This window comes from Nanorana parkeri, unplaced genomic scaffold (genome assembly GCF_000935625.1).
Source record: "Nanorana parkeri isolate BGI_ZX_2015 unplaced genomic scaffold, ASM93562v1 scaffold900, whole genome shotgun sequence".
Lineage (NCBI taxonomy): Eukaryota > Metazoa > Chordata > Amphibia > Anura > Dicroglossidae > Nanorana > Nanorana parkeri.
In genome coordinates this window covers 260,396-285,786 of record NW_017307168.1, presented here as the reverse complement: position 1 = coordinate 285,786, position 25,391 = coordinate 260,396, and the positions used below count along the sequence as shown (strand labels likewise).

At 41.9% G+C, this 25,391-nt stretch overlaps 1 protein-coding gene across 1 annotated transcript in view; it reads left to right on the top strand.

The window, feature by feature from the left end:
- Nucleotides 1-25,391, top strand: part of SUGP1 (SURP and G-patch domain containing 1) — a 37,327-nt gene that overhangs the window by 5,621 nt on the left and 6,315 nt on the right. The window contains exons 3-12 of the mRNA XM_018565920.1: nt 3,245-3,352; nt 7,530-7,751; nt 11,652-11,775; nt 16,796-16,899; nt 17,159-17,276; nt 19,658-19,974; nt 20,647-20,753; nt 22,569-22,746; nt 23,971-24,077; nt 25,019-25,164. Of these exons, the coding sequence (XP_018421422.1) occupies nt 3,245-3,352; nt 7,530-7,751; nt 11,652-11,775; nt 16,796-16,899; nt 17,159-17,276; nt 19,658-19,974; nt 20,647-20,753; nt 22,569-22,746; nt 23,971-24,077; nt 25,019-25,164 (1,531 nt within the window). The remainder of the gene's footprint in view (nt 1-3,244; nt 3,353-7,529; nt 7,752-11,651; nt 11,776-16,795; nt 16,900-17,158; nt 17,277-19,657; nt 19,975-20,646; nt 20,754-22,568; nt 22,747-23,970; nt 24,078-25,018; nt 25,165-25,391) is intronic.

Sequence of the window (25,391 nt, the reverse complement as noted above, 5' to 3'; positions counted from 1 at the left end):
ACTAATGCCGCACGGGCCGGTGTGCGCACACTGCCCGCTCAGTACTGCAATCATCTGAAGCCCTCCCCTCAGCGGGGAGGGCTTGCGATGATCGCAAGTACGATCTGCCTGTCCAAGATGGGCAGATCGTACGAAATTTTAATCACCTTACAACCATCACACAATGAAAGTCGTGCAATGGTTGTAAGGTGTATGGCCACCTTAACAAAGTGGTCAAAAATCTTACACAAGGGTATAGCAGAGGAACAAGTTCCACATGTTAATGTGGATTTGGCAAAGCAGCTTAAACTGAGATGAAAGTACATTTGCCATGTGGCACTAGACTTGGGATCATTGGTCTCTAGGCACTTAGCTTTGACTGTGGTCATCCACTGGTTGCTTGGCTGAACTGTTTGTCAGTAAAAAGTACGTTCTTGACCAGCTCAGGAGAGCCAAGGCTTATTGTGGCAAATCTGGGCCTAGCTTTTCAGCCCATAATTCATTTTTTCTTTCACGAGGATATTTGGACAGGGGGGCTAAGTTCTCTTCTCTAAGCCCTGTCAGTTCAAAGCCTGTGGAGAAGCCCTGTTAAGCTGAAGGTAGGCGGACAAATTCCACCTTTGCACACCATTGGTTAACCCATGTGTCGGGCAAATGGATTTTGTAAATTGGTAGCTTCAGTCTACAAAATGGAGTTTCTTACACTCTTTCTGCAGGGATGTTTTTGCTTCCAGCCTCTCCAGTGGTTATCAGATTTATGTCTGGCCCAGGAGTTTGAGATTCCAGTTCCGGCTGCAGAAAGGTTTCTATTCAAACCTCCTTATGGTGCCCAACTGCCCATAAAGAGTGGCTTATGATCTGTCTTGAATCTCAAAGTGTTGAATGTTTTTGTCAAAGCCTGCAAGTTTAAGATGGAGTTCATCCATTCTGTATTGGCATTCCTGCATCAGGGAGAGACTCTGGCACCCATAGACAGGGGTGTGGAAATTTAACCCCTTCATGACTGAGGCCCTTTTTTCCATTTTTGCACCCATGTTATATTCCACATTTTAGGCCTGAAAATGACGTAAAACCCCCCAACATTATATATTTTCTGAATGCCAAGACCCTATAGAATAAAATGGTGGTAGTTGAAAATTTTTATGTTGCGCAATATTAGCGCAACTCCTTATTAAACCCCAAAATTTAGTGACAAATTTAATTAAATGCCCCAAAACACAACAAATTACCCATTTTTTTAATGAAATATAAAAGATGAGGTTACAACGAGTAAAACGATACCCAACATGCCCAGTTTACAGATTGCGTGCGACCGTGAAACGGCGAAAAACTGCAGTACCCCAAAAAATCAATAAAAGACACTTTTAAAGCCTGGAGGGGAGGGATTGTTTGCCGAAAGGTAAGTATAGCCAGGGGGGTGGCGGTTTGGGAGAGACAGGGCCAGATTTCATCGGGTCATTTTTCTTTTTCCATATTACCTAGGAAAATGAACTTACCCTTTAATGCACATTATGTGTGTGTAAGAGAATTCTGGCTACCACCATGGAATGGCGGCTGCAATCTCAAAGCACATGCAGAATGTCCTACGCATGCGTTTATTTGCATGCAGATGGCGGGGGCAGCAGGATTTAATTTTTATTTATTTTTATTTTTTTTACTTTTTCATTTTTTACTTTTTCATTTTTTAAATCTTTATTTTATCTTTTTAAACTTTTTTTTAATTTTTATTTATTTACTTTTTCCCCTTTAATGTTCTTCCTATTACATAGGAGATTAAAATCCCTTATGTGATAGTTTGGAGGTGACAGGTTCTCTTTATGGAACCTGCCCTCCAACACAGAACAGCAGTTCTGTGTAGTTCCTGACAGCCGAGACAGGTGGCGCTGTGATTACAGCGCCACGGTCTCAGAGAACACACAGGGAGCCCGTAGAGCAGACGTTTTTTGTCTGCTCTATGGGCTCTATGGCTGAGCCGTTGTGCCTTAGTTTTCGGGGTCCCCCGGAGAGCGGGCGACCCCGAAAACTACGGCGGGGGGTGCGGGCAGAAACGATCGCCGCTGCTCAAATTAATACAAGTGGTCTGATCGGACCACTTGTATTAAACGAGTGGCGGCGGCTCCATACATTCAGCTCAGCTTGTAGGGAGCCGGGCTGAATGTACTTTAAAACTACTCGCCCGTCGCCCGAAACTGCATGTCCCGGGCGTCGGGCGATAGGAATTTCACACTCCTGTATAGATATGAAGGATATATATTTCCTGTTCCCTTTTACCAGGTCACCTGTGGGTTTTTATGCTTTGCTGTTGGGGAGGAGCATTCTCAGTTTGCAGCTTTGACCTTTCACGGCTCCCCAGGTGCTCCCCAAGATGTTGGCGACTTAGCTACCTTGAGGTCGAGAGGGATACCAATTGTGGGTTACCCGGACGACCTTTTACAGCCTATGGAATCTTATTCAGGACTGGTGTCCAACCTGTCCCTCACCATTTGGATGTTGGATGAGTTCAGATTGATTTTAAATCTCGAAATCCTCCTGATTCTGCCACTTTGGCTGAAATACATGGGACTAGTATTAAATACCAACCAGGCCAAGGTAGAACCATAGAGTGGTGGCAGAAAAAAGACTAACATGTCTATTTACTAAAGGGTGAAGAGTTTGGAGAAGGCAGAAGTGAACAATCTAGTTCAACGTACCTGAACTGGACACCTCCTTGGACACCTTGTTTGGGTGCAGTCAGACAACGTCACAGCACTGGTGTATATAAACCATAAGGTGGCGACCAAGAGCACAGCGCCAGTGCTGGTAGTGTTTCACACCCTGAATTGGGCAGAAAGTCACATGTTCTGGCTCTGTTCTCAGTACACATGCCAATGGCAGAAAACTGGAAAGTGGATCATCTCTGTCAAAATGGTCTGTATCAGGGGGACTGTGCCCTTCACCTGGAAGTCTTCCAACAAATCTGTTAGTGATGGGGAATGACAGAGGTTTTTAGCGAGGGCAAAGGATCACTGGGCAGACACATTGGTGGCTCTATTGGATTGCTACATGTTGCCATTACAGTCAGGCCATCTTTGTTGCTGTCTAAACTGAACCCTTTCACTGCCATAGTGGTTTTTCCATTTTTGTACACATGGTAAAAAGCATATTTTTAGGTTTAAAGATTACTACCTTGTGGTGTCTATTTATAAATTGATTGCTCACTTTTTCATACATATTTTTTTTTTTTTTTGCAGTTCTGCAGGTTCATCTTCATCATCCTCCTCCTCTTCCTCCTCCTCCTCCTCCTCTTCCTCCTCCTCCACCTCAAACAAATTTGCAAATGATGGCAGTTTCTTACAACAGTTTCTTAAGTTACAGAAAGAAAAGACAGGCACTGGTGAGTTTGTGCTTTTATACTTTAAAGAGGTTTTTAGGGAAACAAGTGTCAGTATTTAAAAGCAAACAAAATGCTCTTAACAATGCATGTCATTAAGGCTCCATTCACATCTGTGTGCTGCAAGAATACGTGCAAAATCATGCATCTTCCTGCAGTGCACAAAAACATTTTGTTTTTAATGTAGGTGCACTGCGGTGCATTCTTCTTAGGCTAAGCTTACATGTTTGCGATGCAACAACACACATGTGTTTAATGCATGTTTTTACACGTGTTAACAGATGCACAGGTGTAAAAGGAGCTAATGGTACCCTAAAACTCGGGGCTGCCCTAACCCAATGCACAGCAGTGCAGTGGTGCATCACAAAGATGTAAACCTAGATGTGAAACCTCTCAAGCTGTCTTGTCCAGTAACTAATCATAAATATTTTGTCCGGATCAGGTTAATCAGTCTCTCATATTACAGGTGGTTTGGGAATGCAGAATGTGGTTGATGGTGTAGCACACAACTTCTGCATAACAACAATGTACATCAGCTACTAAAATCGTGAGGGGGGACACTCTTACCTTTAGTGAATCTAAGCATTTCTCTGGATACCCGATGAAATGCAGTATACAGCTGAGTGGATACATTGCACAGAAGAAAAGGATATGTATGCATATACAGGCCATCATCATGCTGTTTCAGAGGACAAATTACTGTGTAGAAGATTAGGCATCAATAGAAGAAGGTTATTTTCTTTATGCTGGCTTAACTGTTTAGTAGAACAGAAAAGGGTTGTGGTTTAATAATTTCTACTGTGTAATTGATACATTTGTTGCATGTTAATATATTTACAATAGTGACTTTATATACAATCATGGCCAAAAGTATTGGTGCCCCTGCATTTCTGTCAGATAATGTACCACTTTGTGCAGAAAATTGTTGCAATTACAAATGTTTAGGCATTCTCATATTTTTTTTCTTTTGTTTGTATTGGTATGATGCAGAAAAAGTGGAGAAAAACCCCCCCAAATCTGACACATTCCACACAAAACTCAAAAAATGGACTGGACAAAATTATTGGCACCTTCTTCAAATTGCAAGAAATAACTGTATTCCAAGTTTTTGTGGAAAAGCATGGACAATCTCAAGGTTACAAGTCCATCTCCAGAGATCTTAATGTTCCTGTGTCCACTGTGCACAACATTGTAAGGAAGTTTACAGCCCATGGCACTGTAGCTAATCTCCCTGGACGTGGACAAAAGAGAACAATTGATCAAAGATTGCAACGAAGGATTGTTAGATTGGTGGATAAAGACCCTCCATCATTCTACTGTTTTCAGAAAAAGAAATGAGGCCTTTAAAGAAAAAAAATACACACCGTACAGTCAAACATGGTGGAGGTCCTCTGATGTTTTGGGGTTGCTTTGCTGCTTCAGGCATTGGATGTCTTGACTGTGTGCATGGCATTATGAAATCTGAAGACTACCAAATAATTCTGGGATGCAATGTAGGGCCCAGTGTCAGAAAGTTGGGTCTCCATCAGATGTCATGAGTCTTACAGCAGGACAATGATCCAAAGCACACATGAACAAGAGGTCCCAGAAATGGTTTCAGACAAAGTGCTGGAGAGTACTGGACTGGCCAGCAATGAATCCAGATCTGAATGCCATAGAGCACCTGTGTAGGGATCTCAAAACAGCAGTTGGGAAAAGGAACCCTTCCAATCTGAGAGACCTGGAGCAGTTGGTGAAAGAAGAGTGGTCCAAACTTCCTGTAGAGAGGTGCAAGAAACTCATTGATGGTTACAGGAAGCGATTGATTTCAGTTTTGTTCCAAGGGCTGCGCTACCAAATATTAATTGAGGGTGCCAATCATTTTGTCCAGTCCATTTTTGGAGTTTTGCATGGAATGAGTCAGATTTGGCTTTTTTTTCTCTCCACTTTTTTGTGTCATACCAATACAAACTAAATAAACATGAGAATGCCTAAACATTTGTCATTGCAACAATGTTCTGCACAAAGTGGTGCATTATCTGACAGAAATGCAGGGGTTCCAATATTTTTGTCCATAACTGTATAACTACAAATAGGACCAGGAGGATTTGGAGGATGTAGCAACTTTGAAGGCTTGTGTGTGTTGTTTTTTTTTTTTTTTGGTCAATGAACCATCTACCTGCCTAGATCAGTGTGCTTGACACCGCCACAGCCTAGTGCCTTTCTGGCTCTGTTGAGACCCTGGTAAGCCTCATCATGTAGATGAAGGGACAAGACCAATTCAACTGAAATATATTAAATGTCAAAGTCAAAACAGATTTTGGAAAAGCAATTTAAATGAATTGATGAAAAGACAAAATAACTGACTACTTAAATATAAACCCCTTCAAGTCAGTATTTAGTAGATCATTTTTGGAAGCAATTACTGTATGGGATCTGTGTGGCTAGGTCACAATTGGCTTTTCATCTCTGGACACTACTATCTTTCCTATTTCTCTTTTACAAAACTGCTGCAAGTGAGCAGATTTTTTTAGGTCCAGCCACAAATTCTCTATGGGATTGAGACTAAGACCCTGGCTCTAACATTCCAGTTCAGGAATATTGTTTTGAAAATGGAACTGCGCTAAAAAAGTGAAGCTAATTTTTAGAAAACCTCTATAAATGTTAGTTGTACTCTGAAAGATTTACCTTTTTTGTCTGGAGAGAACTATGGGATGAGTGAAATGCGCTCACCCCCATTGTTAGAGCCGACGTGCGACACTGAAGCTGTCACATGTCGGCTCTATTGATCGAGAACTCAGCGATCACATACCACTGGTCACTCTGTTCCGAATCTCCCTGCAGAGAGCAATGACTATCAGTCACTGCTCCCTGCAGGGATTCCCCCTCCCCTCTCCGTTCCTCCAGCGCTGACTGGAGGGACAAATGAGGGAGGGGGTAGGCACCGCTAGCACAGGTTTGGCCATAGTTCTGTTTTAAATTCAAAATTTAAGACAAAAGTCTTAAAACTAGCAGTGCAGTGGTTTGAGTTTGCCTAGGCCAGGGGTAGCAAACCTCCGGCCCTCCAGCTGTGGTGGAACTACAAATCCCATGAGGCATTGCAAGATTCTCACAGCCACAGACATGACTCCTGAAGAGAGATGCATCATGGGATTTGTAGTGTCACCACCACTCGGGGGCCGGAGGTTTGCTACCCCTGGCCTAGGCACTCCTGTGTCTACAGCTTTATCTCCACACTGTGATTCTAAAGCTTTGCTGCCTTTGACTGCCAGTATTAGGAGACGCTGCCTACTCTTATCCTTGCTAGAGGTTTGGTATGAGGAAGCAAAGCCCTGCCTCTACCAAGATGAACACCTTTATACAGACACAGTTAAGGCACGGTAAGTCCATAATGGGGAAACAATCATCTGCATTGAGACTAAGAAAATACTGGTGACTTGTCATTTGCCCTCTACTTGTTTTTTTTTTTTGCAAAGCTTCCAGAGTTTCTCTTGAAGCCACTCTTGTTTAGTTTTGACTTTTTCTGGAAGAAAAATCTCCCTAGACTCAGGTTTCATGTGAACTGCCTCGGGTTTCCTCAAAGATTTCACTGTATTTTGCTGCATTCATTTTACCCTCTAATTTTACAAGCCTTCCAGACCTTGCAACCCCTCAACAGCATGATACTGCCTCCACCATGATTTATGGTGGAGATGATGTGTTGATGAGAATGTTGGTTTTTTGGCCATCAGATTAATCTTCCATAACTGGCATAAACCAATAAAACCAGCTGACTTCTAATCCCTCACGTGTCTCCTGGTAAGATATCATGTGAGTTTTAGTGAACAGTGGCTTTCATTTACCACTAAAGCAGTGACTGGTGAAGCCCTCGGCAAACGTTACATGCATAGTCTCTCTAGTCTCAGCCACTGGGGCTTGTAACTACTTCGGAGTTGTCATAGGTCTCTTGGCGGCCTTCCTCCACAAGTCTTCTTGTGCAGTCACTAACTTTTGGTGGTTTGCCTGTTAGAGGCAGAAGTGCAGCTATGCTATACTTAATGGTATACCACTACCAGTCTATTTCCTTTTTGTTTCTGATACAGTAAAAATCTCATGGTTTCAAATGGTCAAACTGGTTATTTGAAAAACACCTGTAAAACACTGTTTTTGCATATAAAAGGTACATACAGATGCACACTTATGGATCTTGTTCATTTTACAGATAACTCGGGAACACGTTCCAGTGGAAATTCAGCACCAGCTCATAAGAAGTCTGTCCTCATCGGAAAACGCCATGGGTCCTCTATGGAAAGCATGCTAAATCAAATGAAGTCCTATTCTCAACCGAAGCAGACTCCGAAAGTGACTCGGAACAGCGTTTTTAAGTCCCCTGAGGAGGATGACGATGATGAAGAGGACTACGAGCAGTGGTTAGAGATAAAAAGTAAGCTTTTTCATGTGACGGTAAATCAAACGTGTCAAATGTAAGAACTCCTACCCGAGAAGGCCAGGTGTTACTGGACCTCAAATACAGTTCATTTGAGATAAATTGTTCCTCTTTTTAAGACTGCTGCATGCTCTAAAGGCTCATAAACCCATGTAAAGTGTATCCAAAGCCAGAACCTTTTAACTTTTTTTTTTTTTACAGAGAAGGGAAGTGTTACAACACTCAGGTTTATATTGCTGTCCTCACTAAAGATATTCACTCTTTCCTTTTGTCTTGGTGATCACTGTCAGTTGGGGGGTGAATGATACAAAATTGTGAGATGTCACCAGAACAGGAATAGAGGGGAAATCCTCAAATGGGGACCCTTGTTCTGGTGACATCCTTCTTAGGCTGGGTTAACATCTAGGCGACAGCGTTTTTGCGCGTTTCTGATACCTGTTTTTGGTTTTATGCACATAAATCAAGTCGAGCAAGAACGTGCAAAATCACAGCAAAGGCGCGTTTTCTAGAGTTACCTATTGAGTCAATGGGCCCAAAACGAGCTGTAATATGCCAAAAAAAAGCTTATGTACTTTTTCCAGGGACAGGCGTTTTGCTTATTGCGATAAAACGCTCAGATGTGAACAGGGCCATAGACATAAATGGGATTTTTTGGGGGGCAGATTTTTTTAGTGTTTTACTAGGGCAGAAAAAGCGCTACAAAACGTTCAGTGTGAACCAGGTCTTGGAAAGGATTTTCCTCACTTTTTTTGTTGCTGTGTCTACAGTACAAGACATAATGAAAAGGCTCGTAAATGGTTTTCAAAAATAAACCTTTAACCCTTACTCCATCGAAAATGTAAAAGTTTTGGTTTTAAATATACTTTACCATGCAGACAGTTTCAGTGAAAATGACCCATGGACCCCATGATCTGCACTAAATTGTCTTTAGCCTTATAAAATACTGCCATATGTTATTTTGGTGCTTTTACAAGGGTTTTGTGGTTTCCTATCAATTTATTGAGCAGACTTTATGCAGAGTTAATATCTAAAGCTTTATTCCACACCTTACCTGTGTAGGTATGCACTTGCAGTCATTGAAAAACTAGTGTCTTAAGTTTATAAGCCCACTCCAAGCAGTCTGTGCGGTTTAAAAGTAATGGAACCGGTACCATGTGTGCTTGTCTGTTTTTGCCCATAGGCAACATTGTGATGCATTGCAGACTCCAATATTTGTTCCTATATACTAGGGATGCACCGATATATCGGCGCCGAAACATATCGGCCGAAAATGGCACTTTTGGCATAATGCCGAAAGAGCCATGTTTCGTCCGATACATCGGCGCATTCCTGTTTTTTTTTCTCCCCACTGGCCGCTGTTCCAGCGGGTAGAAAAGAAAGTGACAGCCAGCCGAGCGCTGCAGGACGTCTCTCCTCCCACATCGCTCAGCCGCCTATCGCAGTCCGGCAGAGTGGTGTGGGGGCGGAGACAGCGCTGTCACAGGAGGCTGGGCTTACCTCTCTCGATCAGTTCCTCTCTCTAACCTCTCGATCAGCCTCTTGTGACAGCGTGTCAGAGAGAAGAGTAAGGTGCAAACACTCAGTGATCAGTGATCGCTGAGTGTTTGTAGATAATTGAGGATATGGTATGGTTAATATATCCTCAATTATGAATGAATGTGATCTATATCCACTCCTGTTCATTCATAATAAAAATAAAAAACATTTTCGGTTTCGGCCTGACATTTTTTTTTTAAATTTTGGTTTCGGTTCTAAAATTTCCATTTCGGTGCACCTCTAATATATACAGTATATTGTAAAATGATCAGCACTCAGAAAACATGTTTTTAAAACCAATCTTTGCTGTTGACAAAAAAAACACAAAACCTGTAAAGCCATTTCAAACTATAGGTTCTTAGTCAAAGTAAACCAGATAAACTTACTGCAATGACATCCTCCTGGTTAGACCTTAGTATCATACAAGAAATGAAATGGATACAATTACAGTTAACTACATAGAAACACAAATTACACCTGGATAATGAGCCGTTACCAGCACATAAGGTCAATTCTGACACACCTATTTAGTGTGATGACATAAAAGAGTGTACGTTTTGTCCAGAATAGGTTGTTGAATAGAATGTTATGCAGTGATTTTAGATCAAATATTACTATGTAAATGTCTTCTCTATGGTCTTACATTGTTTAGAATATATTTTCAGTTACTATTTTAATGTTATTTTGAGAAAATGCATCAAAGGGAATTTATCAAAACTGGAGCAGACAAAAACTGGAGCAGCTGTGCATGGCAACCAATCATCAGTTTCTGTTTTTCAAATCTTAAATGAACAAACTGAAGAGAGAAGCTGATTGGTTGCCATGCACAGCTGCTCCAGTTTTTGTCTGCTCCAGTTTTGATAGATTCCCCCATAGGGGTTTTTTTGAGGTGTATGGTCTTTTTGGCCAGGGCTGACCAAGACACATTATTCACTACTAGTTTGTTATCCATAACAATACATGTAGTACTTTAAATGTTATTTCTGACACCCTAGATTAGACTGGCTCCATATATTAGATAGATAGAGAGAGGGACTCTCCTGATTGCCCTCTTTAGTTTTTAAAGCTGAACTCCAGGCATACTGCTAAATACACAAATAAAATACACTCTGTGTATTAAAGCTGTTTTACCAGCAAAAGGATTTGTATTTTTGTCTATCCAGTCCTGAAATTTACACAGATTGTCCACACAGTAAAGGCCTGTTTGGCAGGGAAGGAGGCCTCATTTTCTCTACAGTGGTTAACTCGCAGGTCTCCTCCCTGCCCCCAGGCTGTGGCTGGATAGTAAAAGTAGAAGCAATAGACAATAAGCTCATCTCTCTGTTTCATTTTTCTTGTCAGCACATGATCACTGCAGCACAACTGGCAGGCTCCTGGTGCTGCTTCTCCCTCTCCCACTCTGAGCACTGCTGTCCAGGGGATTAAAAGAGGCTGATATTAAGTTCATTAATTATGTTTTAATGAATACAGAGCTGTATTACATTTTCTTTTATGTCTGCCTGGAGTGTTAGCCTTAAATATACCCTCTCAGAAGCAAACATAATATATATTCTTTGTCGGGAAGAAATACATAAAATAGGGGGGCAAAAACACATATTGTGGCAGCCAGTCTGACTGCTTGTGCTATCATTGAGAATGATAGAAAATTTTAAGAGTTAGGTGCCATGCCCCCCCCCCCCTTTTTTTAATAGGGTTTAGCGTGGTTCCAGTGAACCAAAGATTGGTCAGCCTGCTTTAAGTTGATATTAATGTGATGGGTAGTTGCTGGCTTGCTGAATTCCCTAATCGGCTTCTTTTATTGCCTGAGTATGTCCACAGTGAAAGCTTCACTCAGCACCTATGAGGGTGTTCCATTTCCCTTTTTTGTATGTTCTTAAATTATGGGATATACAGCTGGCGTAGTGAGACTTGTTCAACTTTTTTCTGTTGGTGTCAATAAGAATTGAAACCAATGGATGAACTAGCCAGCTGCAATTTACCTGTAGCTATAATATTGGCTTTGGATAGAGTGGCCAATTAATAGTCTGTAGGACCCTTTTGGACCTGCTGTGTCAAGGCTCCCTGTGCTATAAGCTAAAAACAATCATAACGTTCTTATGTATAGTGACACTTGTTTGCATGTAGCATTGTACTAAAATAGCAAAAGTTGAGGGATTGAATAGACATTGTAGAAAGGTTATTGCAATAGATAATTTGTACTTGATGAAGAATGCTGGCAACAAGAGCAGACAATCTAAGTTGCTATCTCATGCCTGCTTTGTTCCCTTCCTCTCCTTTGCCTTGGCCCTCTTCCTAGCAATAAAATGCCTGTTGACTATTTGATGTGTGAATTGAATCACAGTACTGACAGCCTGCTTAAAGTTTCACCCCCAGAGAACTCTGAAACCCGAAAGGTGGTGGAGCAGTTGGCTCGATTTGTAGCAGAAGGGGGCAGAGAACTAGAAAAAATGGCAATGGAGGATTACAAGAATAACCCAGCATTTGGGTGAGTAGTTTCATTTTGATTTATTTTGTTGTATAATTCAAAGGGTAAAATAAGAGCCATTGAAGTGCAGATACAAATGACAGATGGGAAAAACATCTGATTCCAAGCCTTCAAGGCCAGTTTGATAGCTGTGGCAGAAAGGTGGACGTTTTGCCTCTCCTTCATTTGTGACCGAAATGGCAGATCAGTTTTTTTTTTAAACCCCATTTTATATCCATAAACCAATTTAGTAAAGGTTTTAATTATTTCACACGGGTTCAATTTAATCCTTTCAATCTAGTGCTAGTATAACAAAAATTTTTTTAAATTAACCCCTTCATGACTGAGGCTCCCTTCTTCGGGACACAGAAGCGATCTGGCGACAGGTAAGTCGCCAGGATCGCTTCTGTTGTAAAGCCGACAGTCGGCTCTACAAGTTTAAACAGAGTCCCGGCGGCAAAAGTCGCCGGGAGTCTGTTTAAACAGCCCCGATGCTGGCGACGTACACTGTACGTCGTCAGTCACGAAGGGGTTAATAATGAGTAACATTTACTTATGTTGGTTACAAAAATTGTGATTTCAGTATCGTTAGTCTCATCAGTGAGGCCCAACCAGTTACTGTAGATAAGTATACGTTTTATTCTTTTGTCCTGTTTACAATGACACTAAAATAAAAATTCTGGTAGAAAGAGTTGCAAAGTTATTAACAATTAAAATAGACTTTTTTTTTTTGATGGGCAACACAAAAATATGCATTTTAATGAAACTAAGTAAGCACATGCAATAGAACAATAATGTTACATTTTGTTTCTATATTAAGCACCAGAACAGTGTTTACAAACACTGTTTTATACGTTCCTGTGTACCTTGCCTAAAAACCGCAGTCCATTAACATAACACTTTTGCTGACTTCTAAATACATCTGTGGGTGTTCTATTTAACCCTTTCCCTGCCACCGACCTTAAGGCTTACGGCGGAACACAACCGCTTGCAGCTGGCCATGTCATTCAGCCTTACGTCGGTGGCTTTCACCCTTCTGCTATAAGCTCACGGTTCTCCTGATTGCCCTTTGCAAATTTATAGCTGTCATCAGTGGCTATTCATTAAAATTGCCCATACTGCTCTATGGGCAAAGGCAGCGGGGATCGAGGGGGGTGTGCTGCGGAGGAGAGATCGCTGTCATCCAGGATGGCCGGGTGTGTAGGAGAGGGGAGAGCCGGCAGCTGTCACTTCAGGCTGGCCTAACGGGGGAGGTTGTGGAGAGAGAGCAGAGCCGCTATCCTGTCAGTTTCAGGATGGAGAGTAGTCGCCTCACAATGGCGGATCTAGTGAAGGATACCTTACCGTCTCCCAACAGTAGCCACGGGGGGTGGGCAGTGGTCCAGGTACCTCTCTCTTTCTTATCTCCCTTTCCACAACTATAAATCTTGCTTCTGAAAGGAATTTCAGCACTCCCATGACCCCGCTCTCCTCTGTCTTTTCCCTTTCCCTCCTGCATATTTTGTATAACAATGCTTGAAAAGATACAAAGAATCGGTTCTGCAATTTTGCTGTTCACACAAAATACCTTTTACACACAGGATACGGCCATGCGACATACCCTACTGTACAATCTTGTTGTTCTTACCGCAGCTACCGGTTATATGGGGTGTCGAGGCCGGGTCTTGACCTACGGACTTTATGTGGATACCATAGCTCTTGGAATGTTCCAAGAGCACGAACAGTGTAATTGTGTTATATGTCTTTTTTATATTACTACATGCAATATGTGTATATTGTACTTGTGCAGACAATAAACGAATTGAAGAAAAAAAAAAAGTAAAATGACTGTTTCTGCCAGAGCTCCGTTATAATCTGTTTAGTCTGGCAGATAAAACCATATTTAATATTGTCGTATAGTCAATCAGAACCCCTTTAACAAAAATTTGATTTACTTGAATGATACATTTATTATATGAACTCTTTTCCATGTCTGGCTTCTGTCTCTGTCTCTCTCCGTCTCTCTCTGTCTCCGTCTCTCTCTGTCTCTCTCTCTCTCTCTGTCTCTCATCTATAGCTGAGAACAGTCCAAATCAGTGCTTCTTAAAGGAGAACTATGGGGTCAGGGCTTTTCCCCATAGTTCTCCTTAGGGTAACGGGAGGACACAAACTAGCGTCCTCCCGTTACCCTAATCTCAGTATACTGAGACGCCGCAGCCGGAGCGGATCCCGACATCGATGTCGAGATCCGCCTAGCTGCGTGAGTGACAGCTGGCTCTGCCTATCTAGAGTCAGAGCCAGCTGTATCCGCCCCCCCCCCCGTCCGTTCCGCCAGTCATCGCTGGCGGATCGGAGCGGGGAGGGGGGAATCCAGCCCCTCTCTGCCGTGACAGGATCGAGAGGTGAGCGAACGCCGGTATCTGTTCGCTCACCTCCCGATCTACTGAGCCGACCTGTGACAGTCTCATTGTCACAGGTCGGCTAGAACTATGAGGTGAGTGAAAATCACTCATCTCATAGTTCTCCTTTTAATGCACACCATATGACAAAGCGAAACTGCACCCTCCTATTCTTTACAGCATAGGAAGGTGCTATCTTAGTCTCTTTCAATTGTAGTTGCCATGGTACTACACATGTGATGACACTAGCCATTTGAGGGCTTGAAAGTTTGGTTGGGAGCTGAAAAAAATGGCACTGGCTACCTTGACAGTTGGAATGCCTTGGAAGTAACTGTTTTGGCAGACATTACATTGGTGGGTCTAGTTCCACTTTAGGGGTTCAGTTTACCATGGTGAAGAAAGGGCAAAATAAGGATTATTTTTGCTCTTTGGTCCCCCTGTCAATTAATGTGGTTTATTGCATATAGGAAGGAGAACCATTTAAGAAAAACCCAAACTGAATTTTCACTTTAAATTGCCTAAGTCCCTTTCAGGTTAGTCAAACCTGTCACAATATCTGGAAATCCGTGCTGGATTTTCGCTTTGCTCCCTGGTTCTGGGCTGTCAGCCTATGGTGTCTCGCAAGGCTGCAGCCAATCTGCTCTCCTCCTCCCCTATTTAGGACTTCCTCACTTGTTGCTCTTGGTGCGAGCAACAAGTCTTATGCCTTGTTCTGTACCCCTCGTGTCTCTAACTATCCCTGGGATCTTATTCCATGCTCTCACTAATGGATCCTTGTGCCTTTGGCTTCCCTGTACGAGCTGGTATCCCTGTTTGGCGTTATCCCCTGCTTTGCTCTTTGCGCCGCTACTATAGTATTCCAGTGTGTACCTTTTGCATTTTGCTGAAGATTTCCCTTTGCTTCACCAGTGTGCTGTGAGTCTCTCTATACTGCCTTCCTTGCCTAACTACTTCTGTGTTTTCTCACTCCAGCCATTGTGTGTCTGCTTTCTTCTACCTACTTCCATTCTTCATACTTCTGGCTAACTCTCTCTAGCGGTCTGTTACTTACCATTCCAGTGTATCCACCCTGCTACGCATTTACCCATTTATTTCTAAGCTCCACTCTTTCCTTGCAGCTTTGTGCTTCTATCGTGACACTCCCTGTGTGCATTTACCTCTTTGTCCTACACCTTGCATTTTATCTTCTGTTATCCTGCTTTTTACTTTGTATGCATGTGCAACGCACATTTCTGACTTCCTTTTGTACTTTATACCTTCATGCTCCTAAGTGTACCTCCTAGCTACTCACCTTTCCGGTCTGTCACTGTCTCCTGAGTCCTTGCTTGGCTTCTCTCTTCAGTATATCCTCTGCTGTGCATCTTGCACATTTACTTGTGTCTTTCTCTTTCATTGTGTGCCACTGTTCCTATCTTCCTCCTCTTGGTTACAAGTTTCATCCCTACCTGTTTTTTGTATCCAGTTCCCCGGTGCTTCAACTAGTCCTTTGCGTCTGTGTGGGTGCGCTAGAGGGCCGCAACCTGGAAGGTGTCCAGCAGCCAATCATCCTCACCACTAGAGGCTCTGTCGAATACCTGGCCCTTCTTAGATTCTGCGCCTCTTGTGCGTCCTGAGAATGCACAGACCATTAGTTCCTCTCTCCCTGTGACCAACATCCCAGATATCCCTCCTGTCTGTGACTCCTACCAACTCCTCAAACCCCAGGGTACACGTCCCCTAGTGCCCTGGTCCCCAGACCGTGACAAAACCATAATTAGAGCAAAGTCTTGCAGTTCGTTTTTGTTTTATAAAGTAGCCATAGGCTGAGTAGAAAAGCCTGCCCCCTGCCAGCATGTTGCAGAGAAGGACCCTTGCTGACTGTGTGGATGCAATGGTCTCTCTGCAAAGGTCCAACACCTCCCCTGCCGAGTCAGACCTAAAGACCTGAAATTAAGAAAAGCTAATTTTGACTCCGCAGGGAGACGTGTCTGACCACTGCTTCAACACGGAGAGCAATAGTCGCTCTCGACAGCAAGCTGGCATGCGACAGGCGCCTCTACTGGGGCTGTGGCCGCTTTCTAAAGAAAACACATTTTGCACACCTTTTTTTGTTTTCCTACTCCTAGAAGCGGATTTAAACTGAAGATTTAGTTGGGCTTTAATCTTTGTTGTAGTTTTTGAGCATGCATAGAGAATTGCCTGATGCAGATGATTTTGGAGTTGTGTTCTAGCAGTTTGACCAGTTTGATACTGAGGCAATTAGCAGACGACATTGGAGTACCCAAACTGATGATGAAATGATAAAAAATATGAAATGATAGAGTAAGGGTTGGTATTTAAAGTAAAGGTACTAAGAGAGTATGGGGGCATTATTCATGAAGCAGTGACCTGGAACAAGTATACAGATCGTTAAGTCCAACTTCACTCCATCCTGATCTGCATGTTCGAGATAGCCAGACAGCTACAATTTGGCAACTCCTGTATTCCTTTTACTACAGGTTTAATTTTAACAGCGAAACCCTCATGACTGAGTATAACTATGTTTAGGGAAAATAAGAGCCAAGTAGGATCCTTCTGCTCTGTATGCATAGAAGATGCCAGTTTAGTTGGGGTTCTTGTGGCACCTCATGAGAATGAATAGTATTGACTATTAACAAAGAAATGTTAAACCTCGGTTGTTGTAGGTTTCTACATGATCAGAACAGCCCGGAGTTCCTGTATTACAGGAAGAAGTTGGCAGAGTGTAAGCAGAATTGTCAGAGAAGAGAGAAAGTTGCATCACGTAACGGTAAGTGGAACATTCCCCCTCACTAGCATCTGCAGTTCTATATGTGCAAGGGGTTTTGTGTTTTTATATCATCATATTAAAATGATCGTACATGGCCTGATAAATGTCAATGTTCATATGGAGGATAACAATAATGAAACCAGAAGCATTTGTTCTAAAGCAGAGAGCTTTTGGCAGTTTGGAAAAGTTTTACATGATTGATTGCCAACATTCCAATGGCCCATTTACAGCCACTGTTTGATTCTCTGTCATATTTCAGTGCCAGAAGATGAAGAAATAAAGATGTTTGCAGAGAAGTTGGCCAAATATGTAGCAGATGGAGGTCCAGAGGTGGAAGCCATTGCCCTGCAGAATAACAGGGAGAACCCTGCCTTTCGGTAATTAGTATTACGGTGTAGGTATAGAATATCCTGAATAACTCTTTCAAGATGTTTGCCATTGCTGACTTGTTTTTGAGCTTGAAAGCTCCGTGGGACACCAACCTCATCCTTCTTTTACTGCATAATGAGTCACAGATCTGGAACAAGTATGAGTATATTAGGTGTTCCAACATCTAGTATACTATATTAATCAGATTATGCAGGCACATAGAATTATGAGGCTTATGCTTGCACTGGCCAGTGACTCGCAAAGTAGAAAAAGAATGATAAGACTTCTCTGTTCTCTGTTTTTTTTGTTTTATAAAAGTCAGCAATGGCGGCTTCAATATTTATCATCGCGATTGGTACTTTTTAATGTCCACACTTGACTTCATTTAACAGATCTCCCCAGCATTGCTTAGGACAATATTCCATTAGTGATTTGGTGTGCTGCCATTTTCTCAAAGACGAGTATATGTTTACTCCTTTTCATCCTGCTACGCTAATAAAGACCGCATCAGCATTGCGTGAGCATCATGGAAACTGTTGCTTGCCTGGCACAAGAATTTTGAGGGTTAGGTTGGTAATCTGTCCAACCTGGGTTGAACCCTAAACCCTTTAGATCAGTTAAAAACTTTTTCTAGTTTTGAATAGAGTGGCAAAGAAGGATTAGAACTCCTGCTGGCTTTTTCTGCTATTTTGAGCTCTGTTAGAGAAATTTTCTCTTATCCCTATCCTGCTGACAATGGGACATAGACAGAAATAAAAATCTCTGAAGGGTTGTATTCTTCTCCCTACTCTACTAAAGTAAAGCATTTTTAATTCTGTCTGTTACTGTTGGAGAGTTCCACTCACTTCCTGTCTGGTTAAAGGTTGTCAGCAGGACAGGGGGTAAGCTGAAATCTCTCTAGCAGAGTCCTGGATAGCAGTCAAATCCTGACAGTGTTTCTTAGCCCTCCCCACTCTATCCAAATCTAAGAAAATAGAAAGTTTTGGTTGACAAACATTTTAATTACTGCGGTGTCTTAACACCACACTATCAATTAACTCCTAATGTTGGCAGCATACCTCTTGTTAATAAATAATGAATAAACACACAATATTAATATTGCAGGCAGTGCCTAACAAAGTAACATTTGTGCTTACCATAAAGGTGTATATGTGTATATGTATGTACTATACAGGTGAAACTCGAATAATTATTATATATATATATGTGTGTGTGTGTATATGTATACACACAGCCACACAAATATATAATCTCCAGTGGAATTGCAGGCACATTTGTTCTGTGTGGCTTAATCGGCTGTTGTGAGAATAGGGCAAAATCGAAGGTTCTTAGACAATTTTCACTTCTGGTCGAATGTTCTTAAATATTATGGACAGTAGCAAAAATAGGTTCATTCATAGAGTGAATCAGAAAAATACCACATTATGGACACTAGATGGAACTGAAATACATCTTTGTAACAAGACATACAGTGTAACAAGTCTAGAGAACACTGGGGGGAATTGGCAAATAAATGTAATCATTTCACCTACAGAGATCCTTTAGTGACAATGGTTACATTTACAGTATCTGCTAATGACTGCTTATAATTTAGAGGTCATATAATCTGGTAGGTGGAGCTCTTATGGGTGAAGGGTCACATTTTGAGACTGTAGAACTTGAACTTTTTCGGGACTGTTGGGAACATTGATCTGCAGTAAAACATATGTATGAGGTTTATTACACACATTGTTTAGCACTAATTTTATTTTGTTAAACGCTGCCTGCAATATTGATATTTTGTAATTATTCCACTCTGCTTACTAAATAAAGCTTCACAGGCTTCATGCCTGTGTACATGGAGCTTAAAGGAGAACTATGGGGTTAAGTCTTTTCCGCATAGTTCTCCTTAGGGTAACGAGAGGACACAAACTAGCGTCCTCCCGTCACCCTAGGCTCAGTGCGCGGTATACTGAGACGCCGCAGTATACCGCGAGCTGCTGCTCGCGGTATACTGAGACGCTGAAGCGGATCCCAACAATTGTGCCGGGATCCGCCCAGCTGCGTGACTGACAGCTGGCTCTGCCTATCTAGAGGCAGAGCCAGCTGTACCCGCCCCCTCCCCCGTCCGATCCACCAGTCAGCGCTAGCGGGGAGGGAGGAATTCAGCCCTTCCCCTGTCACGGCAGAGAGCCGTGACAGGATCGAGAGGTGAGCGAACGCCGGTATGTGTTCGCTCACCTCCCGATCTACTGAGCCGACCTGTGACAGTCTCATTGTCACAGGTCGGCTAGAACTATGAGGTGAGTGAAAAGCACTCGCCTCATAGTTCTCCTTTTAAGAAGCTTAAATCAATCTCTTCATTATCTAATGCCATTCAGAATGAGTGTTTCATCTCTGTATTTACCAGGTTTTTGTATGATACCAATGGTAAAGGTTACCAGTATTATAAAATGAAGGTGGAAGAGTTCAGACGAGCCAAGAAATACAAAGTTGACTTTACTGAAGAACCTGAACTAAAACGAAGATTTGAGCCAGAGTCTAAACCCATTGTAGCACCTCCCCCCGAATCCTCTTCATCATCCTCATCTTCACCACCGCAGCTATCCACACAGCAGACAACTGCAAAAAGGAAAAGAAAAAGTCGATGGGGCCCAGAAGGGGAGAAAGTCGAGTTGCCTCCTGCATCTGTGGTTAACCAGCCTCCTGATACCACCCTTCTATCTGGTGAGAACTGTGCTCATTTTCTGAAAGTAGGTCCATTGCTACCATTGGCGACCGAAAGTATATTTTTTATGGTGGCCCCCAGTAGGAAAGTTTGCAGTTCAACTTTCTCCCTTCATTATACAAAATCTGCATGGATGCACATCCATAGAGTGCATAATTGCAGGAACAAATGCAATTGCATAAGGCGAGGCTTAAGCTGGCCATACACTGTAATATTTTCTTTGTTTAACCTGTTAGCTGAACAGATTCCTCCATCACAGTTTACAAGCTTCGATAGAGGAATCTCCTGCTGGCAGAATACCCAGAAAGCGGGTTATTGCCCACTATAAGCTGACAGCGCAGAGCCGTGCTGCAGCCAGGAAGAGTCCCGACAATATTTTTAGGATTCACCCTGCTACCTGATTGACCGCTGGCTCTGCTAGCCCCCACCCTGTCTTTCCCTCCAGTCAGCGCTGGAGGAACAGAGAGGAGAGGGGAATCCCTGCGGAGAGGGGTTACTGACACAACTCTCTACAGGGAGAAGATCGTGAGCTGAGTGATCAGTGGTTTGTGATCGCTCAGTTCTCGATCAATAGAGCAGAAGTGTGACGGCTGCAGTGTCGCACATCCACTCTAACTATGGGGTAGAGTACATTTCACTCACCATTTGATTTTTTATATCCTTGTTTACAGAGCAGGATTTGAAAGGTCTGGGATATGATAAAGGAAAACCTGTGGGGCTGGTGGGAGTTACAGAGTTGTCAGATGCCCAGAAGAAACAGCTGAAGGAGCAGCAGGAGGTAAGAGGAAATGAGTTGAATGAAGCACTCTTTGTTTTAGTATGCATCTGTTTTGTGCTACAGTATATTATGGGAACTAGTCAGATTCTCCCTCTCATTTCTAAAATTTTCTTGCAGTATGAAAAAAACCGATGTGTTGCTATAAGTCATTCTTGTTTTCAGGTCCAATATGACATTATAGTTTTGCACATGTCTTCTAACCAGCCTTTTCTTAGTGGTCAATTTTAGGAAAGAAGGGAATATGTGCTTTTTCTAAAAAGCTAAAAGGCCAAAAAAATGTTCTGATTGTGATTTGAAAATCTAGTAAATGACTTATGAAGTAAAGGTTCATTTGTAGTTGCGTATAAAAAAAAAAAAAAAAAGCTTGTGGGGGTGTTGTACCTGTGTCTTGGACTTTAGACTTCTTTTTTTCTTCCGTCTTTTTTCACTCCTGATCTTTTGTGTTGTGTTTTTTTTTTTTTACCTTTTTAAAATAAATAAAAAGTTTAGCTGCTGAGAGAGTACTATCTGCCACATAGCAACTTTTCTATGCTACAACGGGGACAAGATAACTGGGATCATCTGGTTTAGTCCTTTATAGTATGTACTTGGTGTACTGCTCCAGCCTATATTTTTACATGTTTTTTGATTTTGTGATGTGAGGACTGAACCTGTTGGCTATTCCTTATGCGACATGTACATATATGTTTCTGTTTTTATATCGTACCTGTGGGTACTAGTTTTTGATGGGAAGATGTTCTGTACTCTTTTTTGCAGCTGTGTTAAATTAAAGTATTTAAAAAAAAAAAAAATCTTGTTCACCGGGTGACCCGGTACAACCTGGAGTTTGCCCATAGGAGATTGGATGCAAAGAGTTTTTCTCTGCTGTTTGGGATATTTTTTCTCACTTGCTCGTTTCCGTAACCATGTTGATCAGCCGAGCAGATCATTTGTTTCATAGCAGCAAGGTGTGCATAGAGAGACAGCTTGGCTAGCCACACCAAAAAGTGCTTCTGTTGTCACATTGAGCAGGTCATAGTAGTTTTATAGATGGTCAGGGGATATTTCATTTTTAAGAAGTCCCTCACAGTTTGCCCTTCTTGGGCCTCTGCCTCATGTTAGAAACAGTGCCAGTTTTACAGATGCTGTTCTTTTACAGGCACAACCTAACCAGGGCTCAGCTTTGCACAGAAGCTCCTTGTTTATTCTGCAGGTCATCCAGGAGCCATGGAGGCACCTCCACTCCATACTCCCTAAGCAATTATAAGGGCTGCTCTGACTCTTCCTGGCCACAAGTCCTACACCTCCCTCCAAAGAAGAGTGCCCCCACCTTGGACAACTTTTTGGGATACGTGCAGCCTTCTCAGGTCTTCTACCACCTAAGCTTTTTTTCAGTTTTACTTTCCCGCTTCCTCACATTTGTTAAAGAGTTTCTTCTACCTCATAGATTTGTTGTGACAGATCTCCACTTTTGAATAATTTTGGGGGTCTCTGCGCAAATCTCTTTCCGATGTCCCAGGAAGAACAGATCAATTTGCTCCATCTTGGACCTAGCACACCTGAAATCGCAACTCTTGAACCTGAAAGTTCAACACCTGGAATTTCTTTAGTCTTTTTTTCCAAGTACTGCAGAAGCTGATTGAATTATGTAGCTGTTTGCACTGCAGTCACATAATTTGATTCACAGATGTGTTCATGTAGATATTGTTATAACAAGAGGATTTGTTTTAGGGCTGCATATGTAATCAATATAATGCAATTTTGGCAGACAGGAGTGCTGATTTAAGAAAAACTAGTTTTAGTCATAGGTTAACCAGTCTCCCATGGTCTGTTCAGATGCAGCAAATGTATGACATGATAATGAAACACAAGAAAGCCATGCAGGATGTGCAGTACATGTGGGAAAAAGCTTTAAAACAGCACCAACATGATTATGATAGTGATGAAGAAGTGGACAATGATTTTGGAACCTGGGAGCATCAGCTGAGACGCATGGAAATGGATAAAACAAGGGGTAAGAGACACTAACTCTGTCAAACATTTGGCTGCACCTTGTTTTATACTTTTTAAGGTTATTTACTAAGTGTATCTGTTTATCCCTTTTGCCTTGTTTTTTTTTTTTTTAAAGCGAGTGAAGACATACAGTGCCAGGCAGTGATGCATACTTGTCCTCTGTACAGAGACCATTGCCCTGCCATTTATCATTTTTTTCAGAGAGCAGAGAAAGCATCAGATCGACAATTTAGCTCATTATCAAGAGACAGAACCCTTCCTTTTGCATAAAGCACATTATTCATGGCATTGCTCTACATCTTGCTTTACTCTAATTTCTGGGAACAATTTTGCATAATACAGCAGTCACCTCCTTGTACACATAGTCACAGACTTCTTAAAAACAAAGTTGAGAACACCTTGCACTCCTTCTTTTGAGGAAATACTATGGTTTGGCAGTTCCTAACAGGTCAAATGGGAACCAGAGGTTCTTCGATATCTTGAAGGCTACCAGTTGCCCATGATGGTCAGCAAGTGTCCAAAGCTAACATTTTGTGGCTAGACCACTGAAGTTACACACATATTTATTTAGTGATGCACCAATACCATTTTTTTGGTACCAAATACCAATATTTTATTTTCGTTCCTCGCTAATACCGATACATGAAGTCCTATTAAGGAAGCCAGACGGCATGTAATCACTCGCCGCCCGGCCTCCTGATTGACCAGGTGACAAGGAAGCATGGAGACGGCTTCCCGGCCAATCGGGAAGCCGGAGGGCGAGTCATTATCCGCTCCCGGCTTCCTGATTGCCCGGGAAGCCAGCTCCATGCTCCTTGACGACAACGCTTCCTGATACCGGACGTTCCGGTATCGGGAGCATTTGGGCGAGTATGAGTACTCTCCCAAATACTCGGTATCAGCACCAATGTATTGGTGCATGCCTAGATTTATTAGTAATGTAGCAATTTTGACTCGCCACCCAGCTTCCTGATTGGCCAGCTTTCCAACCAATCAGGAAGCGGGCCAGCAAGTCATTACATGCCGCCCAAATACTCAGTGCATCCCTAGATTTATTTGTAGCACTTCTGACCTTCCCTTTAGTTTCTTACACTTTGTGGTAGCAATATTGAAATCAGTCTGTACAAAAAAACACTACATCATTTATAATACTAATCATACATATTTGTGATGTCTAATTTTGGGTTCTGCATATATTTACATGCTTTTCTTTTCCCACTATCAGAATGGGCAGAACAACTGACTGAAATGGGACGAGGGAAACATTTCATTGGAGATTTCTTGCCACCGGATGAGCTGGACAAATTCATGGAAACCTTCAAAGCACTAAAGGTAATAATGAGTGTTTTCAGTTGTGTATTATGCTCCAGAAACTGTCATTTTATCCTGAATATAAATTATAAGAGCTGTAAGGCTAGACCTTTTTATGAGTAAAAGTCTAGATTTATTGTTTGCGCGTGAGTAAGTTATAGGGGTAGTTTTTTTTCTTATTTTCCGGTTTTTGATTACAAAACAAAATAGACCGCTTGGTAAAACCAATACTAACTGTACAAGCCACAAATCATCTTTATGAGGATATTTAAATAAAAGGCAGCAGTGTGAAGGATGCTTTATATTGGCTTTTAATGTTAACTGTACTTGCTTTCTTTTAACACTTTCTAGTAGGGTATAACTTAAGCTTTAACTCAACTGTTTCCATTCTTTGGAGATATATCTCTGCAGGGCAGATGTTTGCACGGTTTGTGAATGTAAGTATAGGGAATTGCCAGTTCCTACCCTTGCCATGCATGTTTCATGACGCAAGATGGCTTCCAGCACCTAGTACATTATGTTGATAAAAATTGGCCGGGCCTAAAGAAAAGGTGACGGGTATTGCACCTGCACCTGTTTCAATTTCTATTTCAATCTGCCTGAGTAGGCTACAGATTGGTGATGTATTATGATATCCCCTAAAAACTTTCTTAGTCAAAAAAATACCCAATCATCCACCTAAAGCTTATTTTTGTCTAATTTTCCTTTTAAAGAAACATTATCTCCCTTTAATTTAAAAAACAAAACAAATGGGTGTTATTGACCAGGAATGTCTCAATACTGTATATGAATCTTTAAAATGACCATTCTCAACCAGGGTCCTGTGGAATTCTAGAGTTCCTCTGGGGTAAAAGGTTCAGAATGGCTGCTCTAAAATATCTAAAACTGGAACAGTACATGGAAAATGGGGACAGTTAAAAACTATGGAGATGCAATGTGTCTTTTTTTTTTCTTCTCTGCAGGAAGGACGTGAGCCAGACTATTCAGAATATAAGGAATTCAAACTGACTGTAGAGAACATAGGTTATCAAATGCTTATGAAGATGGGATGGAAGGAAGGAGAAGGCTTGGGTTCTGAAGGCAAAGGAATCAAGAATCCTGTGAACAAGTACTTCTTTTTTTTAATTTTATTTGGTGATAATAGTGCAAAACAGTATTAGAGCACAACAGAATGGCAACATGTAGTCGATAAGGTATCTAGAATCTTACAAACAATAGGTATGCAATGTAAAGGAGTATTCCTTTGTATGTTCCAGTAGACATTAAAGCAAACATGTCATTTTACCTATATAGGGTTACCCCCCCCCCCCCCCCCCCCCCCACGGCAATAATTCT